At 47.5% G+C, this 21,294-nt stretch overlaps 1 protein-coding gene across 1 annotated transcript in view; it reads right to left on the bottom strand.

Annotated features, from left to right (window-relative positions):
• Positions 1–19,716, bottom strand: part of itsn2b (intersectin 2b) — a 44,447-nt gene extending 24,731 nt beyond the window's left edge. The window contains exons 1-11 of the mRNA XM_036550595.1: positions 19,668–19,716; positions 14,270–14,362; positions 11,229–11,292; positions 9,993–10,168; positions 8,727–8,954; positions 7,246–7,339; positions 5,749–5,891; positions 2,800–2,863; positions 1,998–2,135; positions 1,474–1,577; positions 763–1,025 (exon numbers count right to left, since the gene is read on the bottom strand). Coding sequence (XP_036406488.1) covers positions 763–1,025; positions 1,474–1,577; positions 1,998–2,135; positions 2,800–2,863; positions 5,749–5,891; positions 7,246–7,339; positions 8,727–8,954; positions 9,993–10,168; positions 11,229–11,292; positions 14,270–14,362; positions 19,668–19,674 — 1,374 coding nt within the window. The 5' untranslated portion in view covers positions 19,675–19,716. The remainder of the gene's footprint in view (positions 1–762; positions 1,026–1,473; positions 1,578–1,997; positions 2,136–2,799; positions 2,864–5,748; positions 5,892–7,245; positions 7,340–8,726; positions 8,955–9,992; positions 10,169–11,228; positions 11,293–14,269; positions 14,363–19,667) is intronic.
• Between the last annotated feature and the right edge of the window lie 1,578 nt (positions 19,717–21,294).

Here is a 21,294-nt window from a genome sequence, read left to right as displayed (position 1 = left end):
TTCCCGACGTAAAAGTAAACTTTGTTCACCTTAAATTAAAAGATTAAAATTAGTTACGCCTAACTATTCACAGCTCGTCCCTAGGGCCAGGGTTGATACATGTCTGGCAGGAGCACACTACAGGATTCTTAAGCCCTGAAATACATTATGGGATAAGACATGAGACATGAGAAGTTTCTGACATGAGAAACTGACTTTCCCAAGTCCCCCTGCCTTTAAATCACCAGCTCCCTGACCTGAGAAGAACAGATAAATTGGTTTAATTAAAGCAATCTTTAGTGAGATTGAGCGGGCCGAAATCTGCAGACACTGCAGTCAGCTGAGGGCAGAGTGGCAGTCACCTACTAAACCCAGTGTGACTCTGGAGCGTCGCAGTGTCCTCTGCTTCGGGGTCGAGTTACATCCCCCCCCCAATTACCGGATGAGATCAATTATCAGGCTTAATTTGTTCCCAAATTCCACATTCTCAGGCCATTCTTGATGCAATGTAAGATTAATGCTTAAAAGCATTTTTTTGTGCTTTGTTCAGCATTTTCCGACAACTTTGGATAAAAATGCGTGATATGAAATAAATTTTGTTGTTTTCTCACTATAACAGCATGTAAACATTTTGCGGTTGCCAATTTTCCATGACATTTTTTTTTTCTCTTTCAAGAGAAGATCCCTTCTGCACTGAAGACAAGGAAAGAAGTACTGAGGGGCTTATGGGGCAGGGAGGCCCTGAGCTGACAGGGTGTCTGGCCCCCTGCTGCCTCCACTCGCCTCCTTCCTCTCCAGCTCCTTCAGCCGCTCCTCCTCCTTCTGCCTCTCCATCTCGCGCTGGCGCTCCAGCCGCCGCTCCTCCTCCGCCTTCCTCCTGGCCTCCAGCTCGCGCGCCTCCCTGTCCCGGCGCTCCTGCTCCTCCCGGGCCTTCTGAGCCCGCCGCTCCTCCTCGCGCCGCTGCTGCTCCTGCAGGGCCTGCCGCCGCTTCTCCAGCTCCGCGTTGCCCCGCTGGAAGTTCTCCTTCAGCTTGTCTTCGAACGACACTGCACGCAGGTTCGGGGGAGAGAAGAGCCAATCACCAGCAGCCCGGGGAGGCTTAGCACTCCGAGAGGCTTTATTTTGTACGGATTTCTCGCTCTTGTATCTACCAGCCCTCTGGAGCGGTGTCCACCAAACACACTGAGAATGAACAAACACAATGAAAATGGAGAAGAAATGGAAACGGAAAGAAGATGAAAAAGAAGAAAAGAAAAAAAGACGAAGAAAGGACAGCAGAGGAAGCGGACCAGTAACAACAGCAATTACGGTGGAGACGCCTCATTAGTCTCTGATGTGACACCGCTGTGCTATACAGGACTGGGGGAGGAAGAGACACTGACACCCAAAACAGGCCCTCTCCTTCTGTAAATCCATGGCATCCATACGTACATTCACAGGTGACACATGAAGTGACATTAATAATGTGTGTACATGTGACGTGCGTCTGAGTACCGTTGGTCTTGGCCTTTTGAGGAGGCTCAGCCTCCACCTCCTCTGGGATTCCAAGGTAGAGGGGCGGCATGGTCCCGTTCACAGCCTCACCCGACTTCGCACCTCTGGAAAGCATCAAAACCAGAGCGAGAAAATGCATTACATATAAATGTAAGACTGACATCAATAACGGTTTTCCAAAGCACAGATGAAATCGTGACATTTTTCTTAATATTCTCTATCAGTCAGACGCATGCATGTCTGATGCGCTTCCTTGAATCTGATGGATTCATTACGGAAAGGCAGCCGCCGACTTCATCTCTGCTACAGGCAGTCTGCTTTGGCCTTCCCTCCAGTAATAACTCAAACGCACTTAGGAGAGTACATTAAATAAGCCCAGGCCTTTCTGGGTAGCGGCTCAATCGACGCTGGCTGGGATGAGGGGAAAAAAAAAAACCACTCCAGCTGACAGTATAATTCTAATATAATAAAGGAGTTTCCCTCCTCCCCCATACGAAGTGCGTGCGTTGGCACCGCGCACCTACCTGAGGGAGGGTGGCACCAGGTCGGCGGGCAGCGTGAGGGGCAGCGGCTGGCCCGTTTTGGCCATGTCCACCAGGTGCATTGCCAGGATGAACTCGTCCGCCTTCAGCTGCCCGTCTTTGTCCACGTCTGCCAAGTTCCTGTGGGAAGAAACACCCGCCGTCAAGCGAACCAGGCCGGACCGTTCATCACGGCCTCCATGGCAACCTCTATGGAGATCGTACATCTGCGCCAAGACTTCACCTTTCTCTTCTAATCCATGGATCACGGTTCAAGAACACAGGTGGTTTCTAGGCTTTCAAAGTGAACAGGCTTTTTAAAATTTCAGTTTGGTAGGAAATGGTCACCTTGACTCTGTGACATGTGGAAAGGGCATCACATGCACAAAAATGTACTGGAGGTGAGAACAGAACAGCTATAAAAAGAAATGCCTCATCGTCGAGATCTGATGCAGACTGTAGGCACTTTTGTTCAGCTGTTCCCGGCACGGTCACATCTAACATGGATGAATAGCATTCTTTTCTGTAGCCTCCCGTGAAAAGGCAGCTGAGTCACACTTTACCGTTAGAGGTTGTCTGGCCTCCCCACTGATGGCAAAATCATTAGTCAACAAATTGAAAGGATTACAGTTTCCAAAGCATCTGCATGCTTTTGAAACCACACAAAATTTGTGTCTGAAGAATTACTTCAGATGAACAGCTTATTTCTGTCGCAAGTGGAGACCAACACTGCATATATGATGCATTGATCTAAGAAGCATTCACAGTGGTCTAAAATATGTTATATACATGTCCAGGTACTTACCAAATGGTAGCCAGCTGGGTCTGAGTGAGGTTTGTCATTGCCAGGGCATTCTTGACCTGAGTACCTGCAAACGAAAAGGGAAATGTGGTCAGATGTGCCCTTCCTCCACAAAGACATGGAAACACAGGGCAGAATGCATACCTATACACACACCAACTGGTTTATCTCGTGGGAGATAAATTAATAACAGTTATTACAATGATTCTATTACATTCATTTAGCAGACAACCTTACCTAGAGTGACTTCCAGCAAAAGAACAGGTTTTAAAGTCAGCTGGAGCAAACTGTAATACTCTCAGGTTCATAACAGTAATGGATAAATTATTATCTATCAACTATTATTATCATTACTACTACCATAATGATAATACTATCACTGACAATAACCTGACTGCTGTTAATAACCGTGTGATCATATTCATCATTATATCTGTTGTTCTGTTTCGACTTCCTGGGGTATTCATGCATGTATCCATTAGCTAGGGAAAGCTCCTGGGGAAATGTCACACATTAAAGGGTTCCTCTGCTAATTCCAATAATAAGTAGTATGTGTATCCATTATCATTTAATGTGTATATTTAATTGGAGCCTAAAATTACATTTTTCTGGAAAAAATGGGAACTGCTTTAATCATTATACCCCGGGGAATGTGTTCAGCGTGACGCATCACGCACACACATCAAGGCAATGGCCCTTACAAGCAACGCGTCCAACCACTGTCCCTGGGGTTTATTTTCACTGAGAACTATACTGGGAGGTGGGGGGGGCGAGAGAGGAATCAAACCAGTCCGCACAAAACCAGCTTTGAGCGTAAACAGCTGCAGACCACCATAATGCAAAGACACAATGATTTCTATAGCAAACAGCATTGCTCACAGAGAGGAACAAGTAAAGACCTGAGATTGTGCTGGTAATGTGACCTCCATTCCTTTGTTATCAGATCAGAGATGACATCACTAACATGTGACACGCACTCTTATCACCTACCGGCTGTGCTTCACAACAAGACAGACTTGCCGCAAAACTACAGGGACTCCAGTTTCCGTGGCTGCATTGTGAGGTACTTAAAGTATTCAAGTGGGTAATGTACCTTAAAGTTTCCATTTATAAAAATCATTAAAAGATAGGTTAGGTAGTTTTACCATTCAATATAATATGCAGTAATTGTAAGTCCAGTTCATTTTAAATAAACATTCTACAGGTTTTGAGTTATCATCTGAATTTTTTAATAAAACGTTAGTGGATTGTGGTTTGATCCCAGCTAATACATTAAAACACAACCAGAAAAAAAATCAACAGAATTTCAGCACCAACATTAGTAGAAGATTCACATTCAGAGTTTGCTTTCAAGCCAGTTTGCTGCTGTCTTTAAACTTTAGCCTCCTCTAATAATAAAAGATCCATACTCAGCATTTTTTTAAGTTGAACTTGACAGCATCACAGTTTGTTCCAACTGACTTTTGAAACCTGAAATGGACCCAAATGCATCTACTAGAGACAGTAATGTAGTTAAGGCCTATTTGGCTTCGCAATAAACAGCAGAATATCAATTGTGTATAAAGAGGTTTCTTCCACTGCCTCTGCCTCCTGTAATATCTGTATCATTTTTCACTGATGCTGCCAACAGCTCGATTGCCGGAGCAGGGAAAGCGGTGACTGGGTCAGCTGGATATTCAGTGGATATTTGCCCATTTGTCTTCACAAGCACTTTTGCTTCAACTGCGCCTGGATCAAAATGGGTTACTTTGATCCAAAAGCAAGAGGTCAGACCAAATTTAAACACCACTAAAACAATGCTGGGAAAAAAAAAAAAAAGAAAAGAAGATCAGGCAAAAAGAGAATACTTAACCACCACAACTCCATCTCACCTACCAAAACGATCCGGAGACAGACTGTGTGCTCATCAGCCTGACATATTGAGCGTGGCAGATGTGTAATCGCACGCTAATTAAATAACTCATTACATCAATTCCAGCCGACACTACTGTAATTGGGTCTCGCTGCCTTTCAAGCCCGCGCGACGCTGACGGGAGTTAGCAGCCCCGGAGGCCTAGTGCCCCCACAGGGGGGTTTGAGGCACACGCCTGTTGATCAGCTGCTGATTTATACCTCGGACACCAGTTGAGCCGACATCTCACCCCGAATCAAGACAATCATGAGAAAAGTGGAGCCAAAAAGAAAAAAAAAAAAAAGCAGGTGATCCTGCATCCCTCCAGGACTGGAAATTTCCATGCATGCTTACACTCAGGTTTCACATTTCATGTTATTGTCCTTCTGTGAGGAATTTCATTCCACGGCTCAAAAACAGCTACAAGCACAGAAGCTATGGCCAACACAATACAAATGCCAGCAGAAACATAATATGCAAAATTATATGGATATATACAATTACTGCAATTGTATAATGAGTGTTTAATTAGGACTTGGATGGCCACTGGAATAAAGCTCTCACAGGAATGGACTTTCCTACATCAAAAAGAGCAGCATGTTACGTACTAGCTGTGGTTCTTCCAAAGTAGCAATGTTAGGGGTGCTTGATATGGCTGGTGAAAATGCTTGCCTTAAGAACAACAGCTCGATTGCTGAGCACTAAAATGTTAGAAAGACCAATTATCTTTGGCAATGCAAGAGAAATCTTGAAACAGTAGAAGTAGTAAGTATCTTAGTAGGTTAATGGATGCTGTAGGGCAGTGGGCCCCGGGCAACAACTCCACAGGCAGACGCCCCATCGAGCCTCAGAGCAAAAAAAGGGGAGAAGGAGCTTGGCTGGAGTTGGGGTTATGAAAGAAATGGCCAACAGGAAGACAGTCACACAGGCGACTGTCGTCGATAGCCTAGCATCTGATGTAGTGTGAAGAGGCACACACTAAGCTAAGTAGCAAACGCACCCCCAGGTCTCCTTCAGCTGTTGGACGCCTTGCTGCCAGGCCGAGCGAGACCCATACTGACCTGAGAGGTACCCGCTCATCTGCTTGTCCAGCGTATTGAACTGCTGCCGGTACTTTAGCCGGGATGACTGTGGCACCGCCCAGTCAGTGGCTCCCACCTTGGGAGAGTTGCTGGCCAGAGAGGTGGTGGATGAAGAGTTTGAGCTGCAAGGACAGAAAAGCAGGGGGGAGGAGTCTGATTACTGTTTAGTGAAGAGCTTTTATTCTGATCCAGGATCAGCTGCTAAGTCAATACTAAGACAATGTTCTTTGATTGCTTTTGAGATCTGATTTTTCTAGGTATTTTTTATCATGGTGAGCTTTTTTCTGGGTGACAGATTTGCACATAGACAAGTGAGATTTTTTATTGTAAATATTCACAGTTTACTTTCAAGTAAAAAAAAAAAGTTAGTGTTGACATTCGTAAAACCTGCTTTATTTACCTCTGTTAAACACAAAACGTTGTTTACATACCAGAAGACATTACATAAACCACATAGCCGACACAAGTCTGATCTATACAATTGCATACAAATATGACAACTAGTGGACAAAGTTATAACACCAATGGGACAAAAACACACACCTTCAACTGTGCCATTATTGCAAAGTTTATATATTTTTTAAGAGTATTCATTTATGTTTTCATTGCCTTTTTTCAATTCAAATACTAGAATTATTTGAAAGGCCAAACCCTACAACTAAAATTATGCCAATACAGCAAAACTGTAGAGGTCATTCCTTTTTCAGAACTTAGGTTTACAGGTACTTTTAAAATGCAAGTAACATTGATTTCCCCTGTCCTGACAGGACATGTGTAGTGCTTTTATCCTATAAGGATCAGAGATAAGACGGGATCAGAAAGAAGAACCTTTTAAAAATTTGGATGAACAACCTTACATAAGACAGCAAATCCACTCGAAACCCACAGAGTGGTCCTTTTACGCGAGGTTCAAACCAACAGGCAAAATAAACACGCAAAAGAAGAGGCTTCAAAGGGTTCCAGGGTAGAGTGCTGTTTGCTGCTGGTCACACCCAGGCATTCCTGTGCTTGCACTGTACCTGCCCTACATGATCTGAAATGTTTATGAAGGTAGGCTGGCCGATATGACTCATATCTACGCGATCCATAAGTTACATAGGTAATCACATGTTATAAAACAGAACAGGTGACTGGATGCCTCTGGTCAATGACAGCTACGTTTAATTTGACAAGTTAAAAGGAGATTAGAAGTCTTCTGGACGCAGCGCACCAGGAGAACCGCAGTGCGTCTCACTGTTGATAAAAGGTCTCCGTTCTTCCCCTCTCCTTGGGAATACATTATCCTCAAGGCCAACAGTTGCTGAATATTTTTTATGCATTCTCATATGCATATCTACCAACACTGTGTATATCTTTGCCATTACAAACTTGATAGCAGAACTGAGCTGACATCAATGAAGAGAGCAGTTTGAAACCACACTGTAAGGTGACTGAATGCAGATAGCTACATTATTTTTGGCTCTTCCGAGTGCTCACCTGCTCGAGCCCAGGTCCAGCAGGGATTGTGTCTTGGTCATCCCCGTGCCGAATCCCAGCGGGGAGGAGGAGAAGGAGTTGGAGAGCGGGAGAGCTGCAGAGAGAGAGGGGTGGTGGTGAGGCCTGGATCTCGAGCTGCACAGAAGCAGACAGATATGCAGAAACGGGCCACCCTGTAGGGCTTCAGATCTAACGCCGGCCCGCTTTCTCAGCAAGGGGTTTCCCACATCACCTCTTAAAACCTAGAGCATAAAGGGCTCGGTGTAGGCCACGTCCCGACGGGGGAACCCTGAGACCCAAGGGACCCGCATGAACAACCCCAGTGCTCAGGAAATCTGAACTGGGTCTGCTGGCTGAGCGACGCTCCCTCGGGGGGCTAATGGAATTTGTACTATCGATACATCATAAGCGTCGGAACAGAATATCAATGCCCCTCTATCGCCCGGTGCAGCTGGAGCTACATCTGAGGAATACAAAAAAACCTTACCGCTTTTCTCACTCCTGTCTCAGCGCATTTCAGTGAATAGCATATTCACAGTGCATTTCCACATTCATACTTCATAACCTCTTTCTATATGTACATCCCGAGGAGGACGTAAGTTACACGCTGTGACACATTCACAGACTAGCCTACATTTCAAATTCCTGGATACAGCAGCGGAGATTATTGTAAGTCATTTGGTATAATCTGTCTCACTGTATGTAGTACTGTACTGTAGTAATGCAAAATAGTATTGAGTGGTGTAATATGTAGTCAGTTGAGAATACTCACCTTCAAATATACATAATAATTCTGTGAAGCCTCTACTATGCTGAAATATAATAATACTGTGACTGAACTTGGCCGTGATCCTGCTCCACTCACAGAGCTGAGCGAGGTAGGAGAAATTGGTTCGACTTCAGGGGAAGCAAGCAGTCCAATGGGCCAGAACAAAACCCTGCAGATGCAGACATTTCCCCAAAAGCTGGCGCAGGAAGTCGCATGACGTGCAAACACTTCCTTTGAGAAAAGGGACATCATTCTTCCGGGTGCTAAGGGCTGAGTGGGGTCACCATGACTCTTGGGGGGGGGGGGACTGACCCCACATTCCAACCTCAGGGCAATAAACTGCTACCCTGAGCCCTGCTTTCCCTTTTCACATTAGATTATTGTCATTTAGCAGACACTCACATCCAAAGACATTTACATAGGTTACATGTTATCTATTTATACAGCTGGATATTTGCTGAGGCAACTGTGGGTTAAGTGCCTTGCCCAAGGACACAGCAGCAGCGCCCACTTGGGGAATTGAACCAGCAACCTTTCGGGTTACGAGTCCTGCTCCTTAACCACCATGCTACACTGCCACTCCCGTTTTACCACCATTTTAAAAGTCGTAACACCAGCCGTTGTATGCATTTTTAACCGGACGTCCCGAGTGACAAAGAGGCGGGGAGGCGGCGAGAGGCCCCCGCCCGCCCGCGGGTGACGGATGGCTTACCGGCGGCGACGGAGACGGGGGTGGGCTGCAGGACGCCGGCCGTCCCGTTGGGCAGCGCCGGCGTGCTGAGGGAGGGCAGCAGCGGCATGGGCAGGGGCATCCCGGCGGGCACCAGCGGCGTCATGCCCCCCATGGCGCTCATGGAGGTCATGGAGGTGGTCATAGGCATGGGCGTCAGCAGGGCGGGCATGGCGGGCATCATGGAGAGGTTTGGCATGGACCCCATCCCTGGAGAAGAGGCATTAATCACACCGTCACGGCACAAAAAAAAAAACCCAACATAAGAACAGAGGCAGCCCTTTCAGTGCTGTCATCCCCTCAGGGCAGAGGCTAATTAACAAGCCGAAAGTGAAGGAGTTTGGTTGTTTTTACAGTACAGGAGGGATTTTTTTTTTTTTTTCAACTCACTGCTCCACAAGATAAACTATCAGGGAAGAACTGTCATTCAGCAATGAATTATCCCAATTTACTTCTACTTTATTTTTTCTATGTCATTAGAATATTTCAGGCATAAACTGCAGAAAACAGATGAGGATGCACTGTCTGTGGCGCTAATAAACAACTGTGAAGGGGGAAAAACTGAAAGAGGAGGACTGAATATGGTCACTGTGAGAGAAGAAAGACTAGCTCTTTGGCATTTCTCCATGTTTATGAATAGCTGCTTATCCTTACTGAATAGCATGATGGTTTCAGCATGGCCAATCACCGCTGAGGCCGGCTAATGGTCCCCCTTGCCCAACAGAAGGGCAAGAAAGATTAGGACACAAGCACATACGCCCTGGGAAATATGAAACCTGCCTCTTGTTGTGGGTCAGCAGGGGCCAGCCAGCAGATCTGTGGTGCTGCATTGAGAACACCCTGAATCTGAGAATGAACCGTGCTGTCTGGCCAGAGGAGGCACTGTGTTACACAGTCTGATTACCCAGGGTACCACCCATCACTTTCACATACCTTCCCTCCATATTTAGTCTCTAGCATTGCTGCAGGCCTGTCCTCATCCAATCTAGCACATGCTGCTTGCTAGGGCTAATTTAGTAAGATCTGGTGACACAAGCTATAAATTTAATATGTCAACCTGGAACACAATGACATTTAAGGCTATGCTTATTATGACGGGTCTAAGAAACACCCAGTTAGCAGAAAGCCCCAATTTCTTTGGCCCCATGTCTTTTCCCCCCTATTCAGATAAAACAGTGAAAGCCCCTCCTGCTCTGAAAAGACTGAGGACCCCCTTCACTGCAGGACGGGGTGCAGAGCGGCCCGTACCGAAGCGGGACGATGACGTCACCATGGGCGACGGCACGGGCACCGGCGGCTGCTTCATGATGATGGGCAGCGCGGAGGGCAGGGCCTGGCCCTGCAGCTTCATCTTGATCAGCTTCATGGCGATGGAGAACTCCAGCCGGTCCATCTTCCCGTCCTTGTTCATGTCCGCCAGCGCCCTCCACCGCGAAAGACAAGGGAGAGAGAGAATTAGCCACCCCGGCCGCATCGCCGGCCCAGCGAACACCTTCACTCTGAGCAAACAGCCTGCCGCGCGCTGGCAGCTTCCCTCCAAGCTGTGCGTCATTAGCGCTTTCCGATCTGTGACCATCGAGGCAGGAAGGCTCCGATTCCACTTTGAAGAACATCACAGCCCGAGCGCGGTCTGAGCATCGCGGCCGACGGGCTGTTTTCAGTACCCACAGATGGCAGGAGCCGGGGGCCGAACGCGCGGTTTCAGGCGGGACCGCGGCCTTGGTTTCGCCTCGGCCTGAAACTCAACATCCTGCCTTTGTGTGGCGAGTTAATTATCTGAGGGCAGCGCTAATGAAAAGCCATGTTTCCCCTGTGGAGAGGCCGAGGCTGATAGAGGAAGCAGCGGTTGGAGCAGGAAGCTACCAAACTACCAGGAGGTTTGTGGGCAGTGGGTTCTCTATCCAGGAACAAACATTTCCTCCCAAAATCTCATCTCCACAATCTGTTTCTACTGTATGTATTAATAGGGTGCAGTCTAATTCAGAGTGATGGGTCTGAAAAATTAAAGCCACTTGTGGTTCTGACATGGGGTCCATGCTCCAATGGGTTGAAGCATGTTTACAAGATAAATAAACTGTCTTTACTAAGCTGAGTCTGTACATTTTCCTATAAACTCAGTCGGTAAATCTTTTCCAAAATGTCCAATATTTTCACTGTAATTGAAGTTCTCACATGAAATTTACCGTAGCAGTGGTATATCACACTCTCTAATAACTCAGACATCAGGGATTTTACAGGCCAGCCCACAGATCTGATTCCAACTTCAGCAAACACTAGATGCCACTGCATGAAAAGCAACATAGGATGGCTTTAAGTCAAGATGTCAGCTTCAAGGCAAGACGAAAAGATCTGATTTGGTCAATATGTATATCTGAAATCAGTAACAAGAACATTTCTGAAAGCAGTAGATCTGGTGCTGCAAGCTTGTGTCAGTGGTTGGTTGGTGGCATTTGACCTCTGGCCCAGGGATGACCAAACCCTCACCATATTTCCGCCAGCACAGCCGAGGGTAGGCCGGACTGCAGGAAGAACTTGCGCGCCTGGTCTCCTGTAGGGACAGAGACACCACAGAGTAAAAACACAAGTGACTCTCCACACTCCCAAGGCAGTGAAATGCAGCCGTTTGATTCCTGTCGTTTTTCTACAGCGCCCCCCTGTCTGTTACACCTGGATCCCCCCTCTCTAGTCCTCCCACATCACCACACCCTGATGTCACCACCTGACTCTCTCTTCTCTGCACATGATCTCTGTGCTGTGTCTAGAGCTACAGAGTAGGAATCTGTTCAGTAGCCATTCAGATGAACCCCCAGGGCCATGCCACACTGTGCAATTCTCATACAGAAACAATATAAACAAGACGAAGGAGCTGTCGTAGCTTTGGGAGACGTCTCTCTTAACTCAGCCTATTGAGTCAGGCAGGCCGGTAACTACAGTGATTACACCCTAGATTGCAAAAGCTCCAGAAGTGGCACAACGGTTTCTAAAGTGATCAGAAGTGGCTAATGGTTTCTGAACAGGGCTGCCGAGACCGATCTGCACTCTGATTGGACAGATGAGCTGTCCTCGGCGAGCTGCGTTGCACCACTGGCTGGGAGGAGTTCTCACCTCGAGCAGGAAGCTGCTGAGTTTGCCCTACTCCTCCACAATACCACAGCTCTCAGTGACACCGTCTGCTGCGGGTGTCGCAACTCGGCGGTTCAGACAGACTTCTCCATCTTCGTCGGGTAGGCAGCTGGCGGTAATGTTTCCTGACCGTAACGCATTCATCGTCATTAGGATGAGGTTTCTCTCAGGCCTGGGGGGCGGGGGTGGGGGGAGGTTACTTCCAATGCGGCTTCTGGGACAACATGACTGAGGGTGAGGGCCAGAGGAGAGCGCGCGGGACGGGTGGGGAGGTTGGTGCAGCGGACACCGATTGAACGAGGGATGCTGACAGAGTGAGTGGAACGGGGGAGACGGGAAACAAGAACTAACGAGTGAGAAGCCTAACGGCCTGACAGCTCTTTTATTGATCACCAAAACAAACACAGGACATGGTTTCTCCACTTTCACAACACTTTTTCACAAGAGGACAAAGCCGTTCTGTGTGCCGCGGGGCGTTAGCTTGCCTTGCAGCTTTGGCAGGGGGGAACAGAGAGGATGGAGAGGGCCTGGTTAAAAACCAGTACTCTTCACACGTTCCTCACGAGCTCCTCATGGAGTCCTCCTCAAAGAAGCAGCTGTTTATGCACCTGCTGCTTATAAACACCTCCAGGATTTTAACAGGTGTGTAGCACCGGCAGGTGAACCTTAATTTCCCTCTGACCACCATTCTAAACTCTGTAACATGAGCTGCTGTATGCATCCTTCACCAGATGTCGTGTGTGTGTGATGGACGTGGAGAAGGGACAGGAAGTGAGAGTGCGAGACGCAAAAAAAAAAAAAAAGACTGAGTGCGGACTCGGTGAAGATGGAAAATGACACATTTGCGGTGTTTCAGGCCGTGGATGACAGTCCCGCCACGCTGGGCTGAGTCTGTGTAATGAGAGCCTGCTGCCCGGTGGCTGTGCTGGAGTGGCGTGTGTGACAGATTCATTCGATTTGCCTCCTTCACGGGGCCACTGCAAGTGAAGAGGAAAAGCAACAAGACTGTGGGCTCTGCGCAGACAACCGCGGAGGGGGGGGGGGGGGGGTGAGGAGGAAACCGTACCAGGTACTCGATGTACCAGGGACCGGCGCAACCAGGTACGCCACGTGATTAATTCTCTGCAAAAAGATTAATTAAGCCCACCGAGGAACCTGGCTGACTGCTCGTGGGTGAGAAATGAGCCGGTCCCCGCCCCCAGTCACCTGCGTCACCGATCCACCATCGCCCCCCCCTCCGCTAACCAGCCCGCAATGGTTTAAAAAAAAAAAAAAAAAAAAAAAAAAAAACAACTGCAAGAATGAGACGATTGCCTTCCCCCTGGAAATCGCTTTTGGAGGAGTTGTGTCCTTTCGGCAGGTTTTTCGGAGCGTCTGCTCTCCCCCGGCGCCTCTCAAAACCGCAACGCACGGACGGTTTCGGGAGGGTCGAGGAGGGGGAGGAGGAGGAGGAAAACAGCTTCCCTGACGTTACACAAACAGCGCCGCAAACGCGAGGGAACGAACCTGCTGAGCCCAGATTCCGCGCGTCCCCTGCAGCGGTAATGAAGTTAAATTGCCTTCCCCCGTCTACACGCCACCATTTGTCCCCCCGCGCTCTCCCCTGTGTGTGCTGCAGAGAGCGCGGCGGGCCGAGACCAGCCGTCACCCTCGCCGCCGTGTGACAGACGACATACGGCGAGAGAGCGGTGCTTCACTGGGGCTCAATCAGTGCGCTTCTCAGATAGTGCCCCCACAGCCCGGTGCCTGTCAAGTTGGTGAAGGCACTTCCCTTCCCAACGGTAGTCCTCGACACGCGTTTGCTCCACCCAAGCTGTCAGCAGAACCCGACCCGCCTCTACTGGAAGGTCGGGCATCTTTACCCCTGAAGTATCCAAACCTGACCCTCGATATTTCTGAAGTGTCCATATCTGACCCTCTAAAAACGTCTGGCCCCAGTGTGTCATAGCGGTTAGGGAAGTGGACACGGCCGCTTTGAGCGAGGACCTGCTACAGGAAACTGTCAGGCAGGCTCAGATGACGAACACAGAAAAAAATGCAAGCAATGCGAGTCACCCTGTGTTAAGGCATCCGCTGAACAAACAAGACACATAACCTAACAATGACTAACGACCTCAAAGAGGGAGCACTGGTTAAATGGGTTCAGGGAAAGTAGACGAGAGAGTAATGGATGCAGGTGGACATGTTACTTATGCAGGTGGTGAAGAGACTTTCTAGACTACAGGTCACAATGACTAAAGAGGCCTGGTTCACAGAAGACGTTACTGCACTGTGGAGTCCTTCTCCCTGTACTGATAACCATATCTCTCTAGCAACAAATCTGGTGCAAGAGGGTGCAAAAGGAGCAGTGCTGTATACTCTCGTAACTGCGATCATGTGTGCATGGAGACAGATATACCTACCTGACACATAGCCCAGGGTGGGGGAGAGGGTGTCAAACTGCTTGTCATGTTTGTCCCTCTCCTCTGGAGTGATAGCCCAAATACTGCGACCGCCTGTAGGGGAAGGGAGATGGAGATGAAGAGAGAGAGAGGGAGAGAGAGACAGCAGAGGACACTCACAGCACTCAAATGTAACAGCGACTGAGCTCTTTTTTTAATGACTAATGATCATGGCTTAAATAAACTGAAGTAAAAGTACCGTTACACTCAAAGGTCCTATCTGAGCACAAATGGAAAGAAATTAATGCATATTATTATCAAAAGAGACAACAAAATGTTGGATATTACCATTCTGTGCCCTTAAACAGCTACGGGCATAATCACTGTGACAAATTTGTTTTTGCAGGCATCGCCAATGGAGAACCCTCTGATGCTGATTGCTTATTTGTTCACAACCTACAGGAAATACCACACTGTCAATTACATCATATCCTGCGGACCAGTTTTAACCCAAACACTGTGTCTAAAACTGCACACAAACCTCAGAGGAAGAGCGTGACCCTGCCCAATCCCGTAATCGCGTATAAATAGAACATTTCGATAGCACTGCGATTCATCTCCAGGCTTCACACACGAAACAGAATCTAGGTTAAAAAGGACTGTGAAGAGTACAGGGTGTGTAAGGCCCAGCACACAGGCCTGCTCTGTCTTAAAACACATCTTTAAACAACTTTGACAGGCTAAGCTCCCTTATAGGAGCTTTATATTTCATTAGGAGTGTAAGAAACTGGCCTCAGTTCAGCTGAGACAGGGAACTTGAGGGGGGCGTCCCTCCAAATGACTGTTCCAGGGAGTTTCAGCACCCACAGTAGCAGTGACGCACATGCATAACTAAAAAGACCCGGTGCCGTCAAAAATAGCACACTCCACTGCACACACGAGGGATGTTGTAGTACGGGTGACATCCGCCCTGCATTTTGCTGTTTTTGTGAGACAGTAGCTCAAGTGAAAGTAGCTCTAATCCACTTTTAGTTCAAACAGAGACTTTCAGATCACATCAGGGGTCACAGCAAAGTCCACAAAACATGTCCACAAAAAAAGGCCTCACCCAGTTTTCCTCAAGGAGCAAAGACATGGACATTCCTACACAGATGTCAATAAAGGCCATATATGAGCAGCAACATCTGAAAAGTCACTTGTACTCAATTACCATATCTAAAAAAAAAATTATGTGTAATTTAGGCTAATATGCTTGCTTATGGTGGATTTTTTTTTTTTTTAAGGTAGACACATAATCCTAACCACCATTAGTAAGCATGACTCACAGAACAGGAAAAGGTCCATTATGAATATTGTATTAGAGCACCTACTGCTGTTCTCTGAAAAAAACAGTGGTGAGGGCAGTGGTTTACTTTTTTCATTCGCAAATCTGATGGAGCCTGAAATTAATTTTCCGGGAAAAAGTCAATACGCCTTACAGAAAGAGACCCTGAGAAAATTCTTGGTTGGTCATTCCAAGGTGACAGCACTTACAAGCCAAACTCACAAATGCTCAGTGTGTCCAAAAAACACCCGCTTTCCCTGGGTTTTCCTTCCTCACAGAACAACCGCGGGGGCCTTAAAGGAAGCTAGGCCTTCCCTCATTGCTCAGAGTGGGTATGTTTTGTATAGGGAACAGCACGTCGAGAGAGCTTAGCGTCTAGGGTGACAACAAGCCGTGAGATCAAACAGCCCGGAGGGCGATTATGGAGATCAAAGGGAGGGTATGGATCACATACCGCTGGGCAGGCCGAGAGGTCTGGGAAACGCTCAGCGACAACACGGGGAAACTCCTTCCCTGTTGTACCGTGCACTGGAGGCACCCGGCAAACGGCACCCGCGTTTGCCTAAGACATCGCCCACCAGCTCGCTTACCTACAGCAGCAGTTCATGTTTAGCCACCAGCCTCCAGCCATTGTTAACAGGGCATGTCATGGTATCAGTCTGAACTTGATTCAACCTTGCGGGGGTCAACAGAAATCCAGCCTCTCCGCACTGTGATTTTGATAAGGCGTAGCGCCATTGCTTGTATAGTTAATGTATACATTCATACATCACGCATTAACACGTCATACAAGATGCTGAACTTGTTTTACTAGTACATAAGAGAACTGACGGGGCGATTCTGACTACGCTGTTTCGCCAGTCACCGCCAAGCTCCCGAATTTGCAAAAAGTGAAAGAAACGTAGCACGTCCATAGTTTTGTGATACAAAACTGAGGACGCAATGCTGCTACCGTGAGGCTAAACGCCCCCCAGAAAGTTGTCAGAAGCACCACGCAGTTAGCAGTCGTGCCTGATCTTCTACGTAACTGGTGCCAGCCAACATTCTCACACTTAAAGACATTGCATTCGGTATTCAAAGCGAGTTTTGCGGAAACTACACCATCTGCTGCGAGTTTCCAAACAGACGAGAATCCCCCCTGACAGCACCTGCTTGGCAGCACCCCCTCCTGTGAGGGGATGAGGGTTTACAGTTATTTTATTTTTAGACCAGTCGGCACGTTCATTATGGGGAAAAAAAAGAGGACGCTCTGATTAATTGAGCACAGGAACATAAATAATTTTCACATCATTTAGGCTTCAAATGGGTTTTGTGCCACTAACTAGAGCCCTCTGTTCACAATATCAGTGGGGAAGGACTCGTAATTACATGAACCAATTGGTCCATTTTCCACTGTCTGGCTTGTTAATTCTCAAACGTCAGTTCCCACTGAGGTTTCCGTCTCATTATTTAACACTTAACGCGCAGCAACCTGACATTTGACGGACATTTTTTTTTTTAACAATGAAAACTTTGCCCTAAACTGCAATGACGCCAGTGCAGATTATATGTACCAGTCTGCAGCTCCGGTCTTCCTATAGCCGCGGGCGTGTTTGGTTTAATTGGACGCTGGCGGTTTCCTCGGGGGGCTGTTATTTACTCTGGGAGTCGAAACCTAACCCTCTGCCAGACGGTCGGTCCATGCACCCTGCAGCTGAACTGCAAAAATATCCGTTTCTTCCAAAATGCTTCTTATTTTTTAAATTGAAAGTAATGACAACGAAATTCAGAAAATGAGAAAGGGAAGGAGAGGTTCTCCTTTTTATATGCGGCGCCAAACTTTCTCAGGTTGATGCAGTGGAACATTTCATTAACATAAATATATAATAAGGACGTATAACCTTAAAAGATCTGAACATACATAATATTATTTATAATGTTACCGTGACTATCATTATTATTATCATTGGCATAAACAATAAGGACAATACTTTCCAGGTTACTGACAAAAATACTTGACACACACGATTCAGACAATGACCTACATGGACATCAAGCGTAGTTATATGGGCAGGAGAATCCATTTCTGTAAAAAGACCTTTTTCCTATTGGCTCTCTGATGTCATAATCCATTTTAACAGCTGCAAATTCCAGGTTTTCAGATTCCCCACATCTGAAGCACATCCCGCAGATCACTGAGTCGAAAGAGAAGAAAGCTTTCATCTCAACCACAACCGGGCACAAGTCAGAAAAGCTTCAAAAGCACACCAGGTCTCAGGGAGAAAGGCATTGTAGCGCCGAGTAAACTCACCTAGACAACAGCCCACCGCCATTTGAGGCAGTTATTCCTGCTTATTGTTGACATGTTGATTGCCCACAGTATAGCAAAGCATAATAACGGTTTTTAAAAATCTTTCAGACAACATGAAAATAATTGTGCGGGCAATTGCTTTCATGCAAACAGCACCAGTGGCAAGTTTTTTGTTCATTTGCTTTTTTAATATGTGAACGCCTCCCAGCTTTAACCAAAAAAATTCAGCTAGCTACTGAGTGCACGAGCATCAGAATCGTTGTTTAAAATCAGAGTGTCAGCACTACATTTAATTTTGAAAGCAAAGTACACTGAGTCAACAAAGCCAGAGAGGCCGTGGTGAAGCAAACATCAGCATGACTTTACAAGTGTTGACAGTGTGGGACACAACCAGGTACTCCACATTCTGCAGAAAAGCCGCAGAAAAAGAGCCCCATTAATCACTCTAAAGGATGACACATCTTACATTATAGACGCAACTGCTGTTTCTCGGTCAGTGAACACACGAGCGTGTGTTTCTTTGTGGCAGTTTCACACCGGTACAGTAACATGTACCTGAAGTTGTTCCCCACGACACAAGCATCTTAATCTGCCATTTTCCATTTATATCAACAACTACATCAGCAGTGGAATTCAAACCATTTACATTTAATCAATGAACTCAAACAGTTGGAACAGTCGTACAGAATAATCACTGACTTTGTAAAACAAATAAGTGCAGGAAGGTGGGCACCACACAGAAGCACGCTTCTTACGATGAGAAAGTTTCCATGCACTCTTTTTAAAGCTTATTTTAAAACCAACTTAAACGACAAAATAAGATTCAATTTCGGCATGAAGACCTCAGCGCCGGGTACTAAGCTGTTCCGGGCTCCCACACGCTGATCAGAAACCACGAGTGAAAATACTGCCGGCTGCTCTCTGGCATAAAAGCCCTCCTGAATCAACCCAGAGAATAATATTATCCAGGCTGGCAGCTGACACTAGCAGAAGTGTCCTTCTTTCACCCCGTCTCAGTTTCCTTCTCGTGTGCTCACTGTCCAAACACCGAGACATTTGAAAACATACACACACATAAAAGATTACAACATTTAATATCCAAAGATAAACTGCGGATTGTTCGAAGAAGCGGCGAGTCCCAACCCAGAAAAGAAAGCGGAGCCAAGTTCATTAACAAGCAGCTCTGATTCCATCAATCTCTCTGCAAGGACAGAGTGTTACTTCATCTCCGGCACCCGAACGCAGCCGCCCTCAGATCCCCGCGTGCAGCCAACAGTTTGGGCAAAATCTAGACACATCACAGGAGTCCCACCAAGCAGGTGCGAGGCTTAGCGTCCTAAGCCCGCATCCACAGGCGCACGTCAGTCTTAGCAACGTCTTCATATCACTTTAATGTCCCTTTTAAAAGGCACTGCTTTTGCAGCGCTGGGTAAACAGCTGCGGAATAAGAGCAAAGTTAACGGCTCATATAAATTGCACCCCCGCTGTTAAAAAGAAGATCAATATTTCATTAGAGCGTCGTAGCGAGTGGGTCTGAGGAATCGATCTAATTGTTGCGCTTCCCGCAGCCGGGTGCCGGTCCCCCCCCCCCCGACGGGGAGGTGAGAGAGAGAGAGAGAGCGGAGCCGCGGCGTGGAGGAGCGGGCGAGCGAGCCGGGCTGCGGCGAGAGTGCCGCCGCCGAGGACAGACCGCGGTGCCGCGTCTTCCTCTTCCTCGAGGAACACGACAGCGTGAATCACTGTCCCTCAGCACACACACACGCACACACACACTTACACGCACGCTTACGGAGCGGTGTACTCACCATTCATGGCTGCAGGTGTGGTGTGGGGGGGCTGGGGAGAGCCTGAGGGGTGAGGGTGGGGGTGGGGGGGATGAGAGGGAGGGGAGGAGAGGGGGGAGGCGGGCAGTCCCGATCCTCTGCTCAGCTGGCTAGCTCGCAGTCATCTGCAACACTGACCGACAAAAAAGAAAAAAAGAAAAAGCAAAAATCAACCCATTAATAATGCAAGGAGGACAGAACGCGGCTCGGTCCAGCGCTGACTTCAACAGGGAGGGGGAGAGAGAGAGAGGGAGAGAGAAAGAGAGAAGGGGGAGAGAGAAAAAGTGGGGAGAGCGAGGAGGGAGGGGGCGACCTTCTTCTCAAAACCTCTCGAGAACAACTAATGCACAGCCCAATGCCTTTCCTACACAAACCCCAGTCTGCAAACACATCCACACTGCAGAGAGAGGGAGAGAGGCAGAGAGAGAGCGAGAGAGAAAGACAGAGAGAGAGAGAGGACTAATTCTCAGCACAAAGTAATCCAACAGATGCCCTTATCCAATGCTACTCAGAGCACATAACTTGGTTACGCACATGAAGATTTGTGCCAGAGAGAGAGAGATGAAGAGGGAGAGAGTGAGAGCCAGAAGAGAGAATCCTCGCTCAGCACACCCAGATAGAGACAGAGGGTTTACTCTATCTGACAGTGCCCTCTCTCCCCCCTCTCCCTCCTTCCCTCTCTTTGTATCGCCCTCTCTCAGCAGTGACAGCCACCATTCAATATCTCCACACACTGCCAGGGCATTGATTGTGCTTCCTTGGCTCCTCTGATACCACCCAGTGTATAAGAGATGTCGATAGCAGTAATTGTAGGAACGGCATTGAGGATGATGAATAAGGTGAGAACGGCGCAGCCTGCAGATGTGAGTTAAGCTGCGGGTTATTTTCAATGGCCTCTTTAATGACATTGTTCAAAATTGGGAGGTCTGGTCTTTCTGCTGGATTCCTCTGACTTTCTTGTAAATTCCGTTACACAGGCTTGGTAACTACCTTGTTTTGATACAGAGATGAGTTAAAATGTGTCTGGCACCTTCTTATGAGTGAGTAATGTAGCCAATTTTGAGGCTTATCTTGGAAGCAAATTCCTCTGCTTACGGCTCTACAGTAATTTGTTACATTATTTGCTTAGCAGACATCTTTATCAAAGGCAATTTACACTGGTTACATTTTACATTTTATCCATTTACGCAGCTGGGTATTGAATGAAACAGTTAAGGTAAAGAAATAACCTTGTGAAATGTTACAACAGCAATGCCTCGTTGTAGCTTTGAACCCGCAACCTTCTGCTTGGACGTCCAGCTCCCAAAGTCCTGAACCTTGCTGCTGTTTGTTTAACAGTAGCTGTCTAATGAGCTGAGCTGATCAGCCGTCTACCTCACTGCGCACAGCGAACGCAAGCGTGTGCTGACTTCAGTCCTCGGTTTCACCAGTTTCAGCACAGAACGCAGCTGATCAGGACATCCATAAACATCTATCGACCGCGGCTAATGACGCACCCGGCGAGCGCATCCAGGTACTCACAGATAGACCGGAGCCGCCCCTCTGAAGGAAGGACATCAGCGGAACAGAGCAACGGGTCCTCTGTGAAGCGTACCGCCGTGCATCCGAC

This window comes from Megalops cyprinoides, chromosome 17 (assembly GCF_013368585.1).
Source record: "Megalops cyprinoides isolate fMegCyp1 chromosome 17, fMegCyp1.pri, whole genome shotgun sequence".
NCBI classification, from domain to species: domain Eukaryota; kingdom Metazoa; phylum Chordata; class Actinopteri; order Elopiformes; family Megalopidae; genus Megalops; species Megalops cyprinoides.
This window is presented reverse-complemented; position numbering and strand designations above follow the sequence as displayed.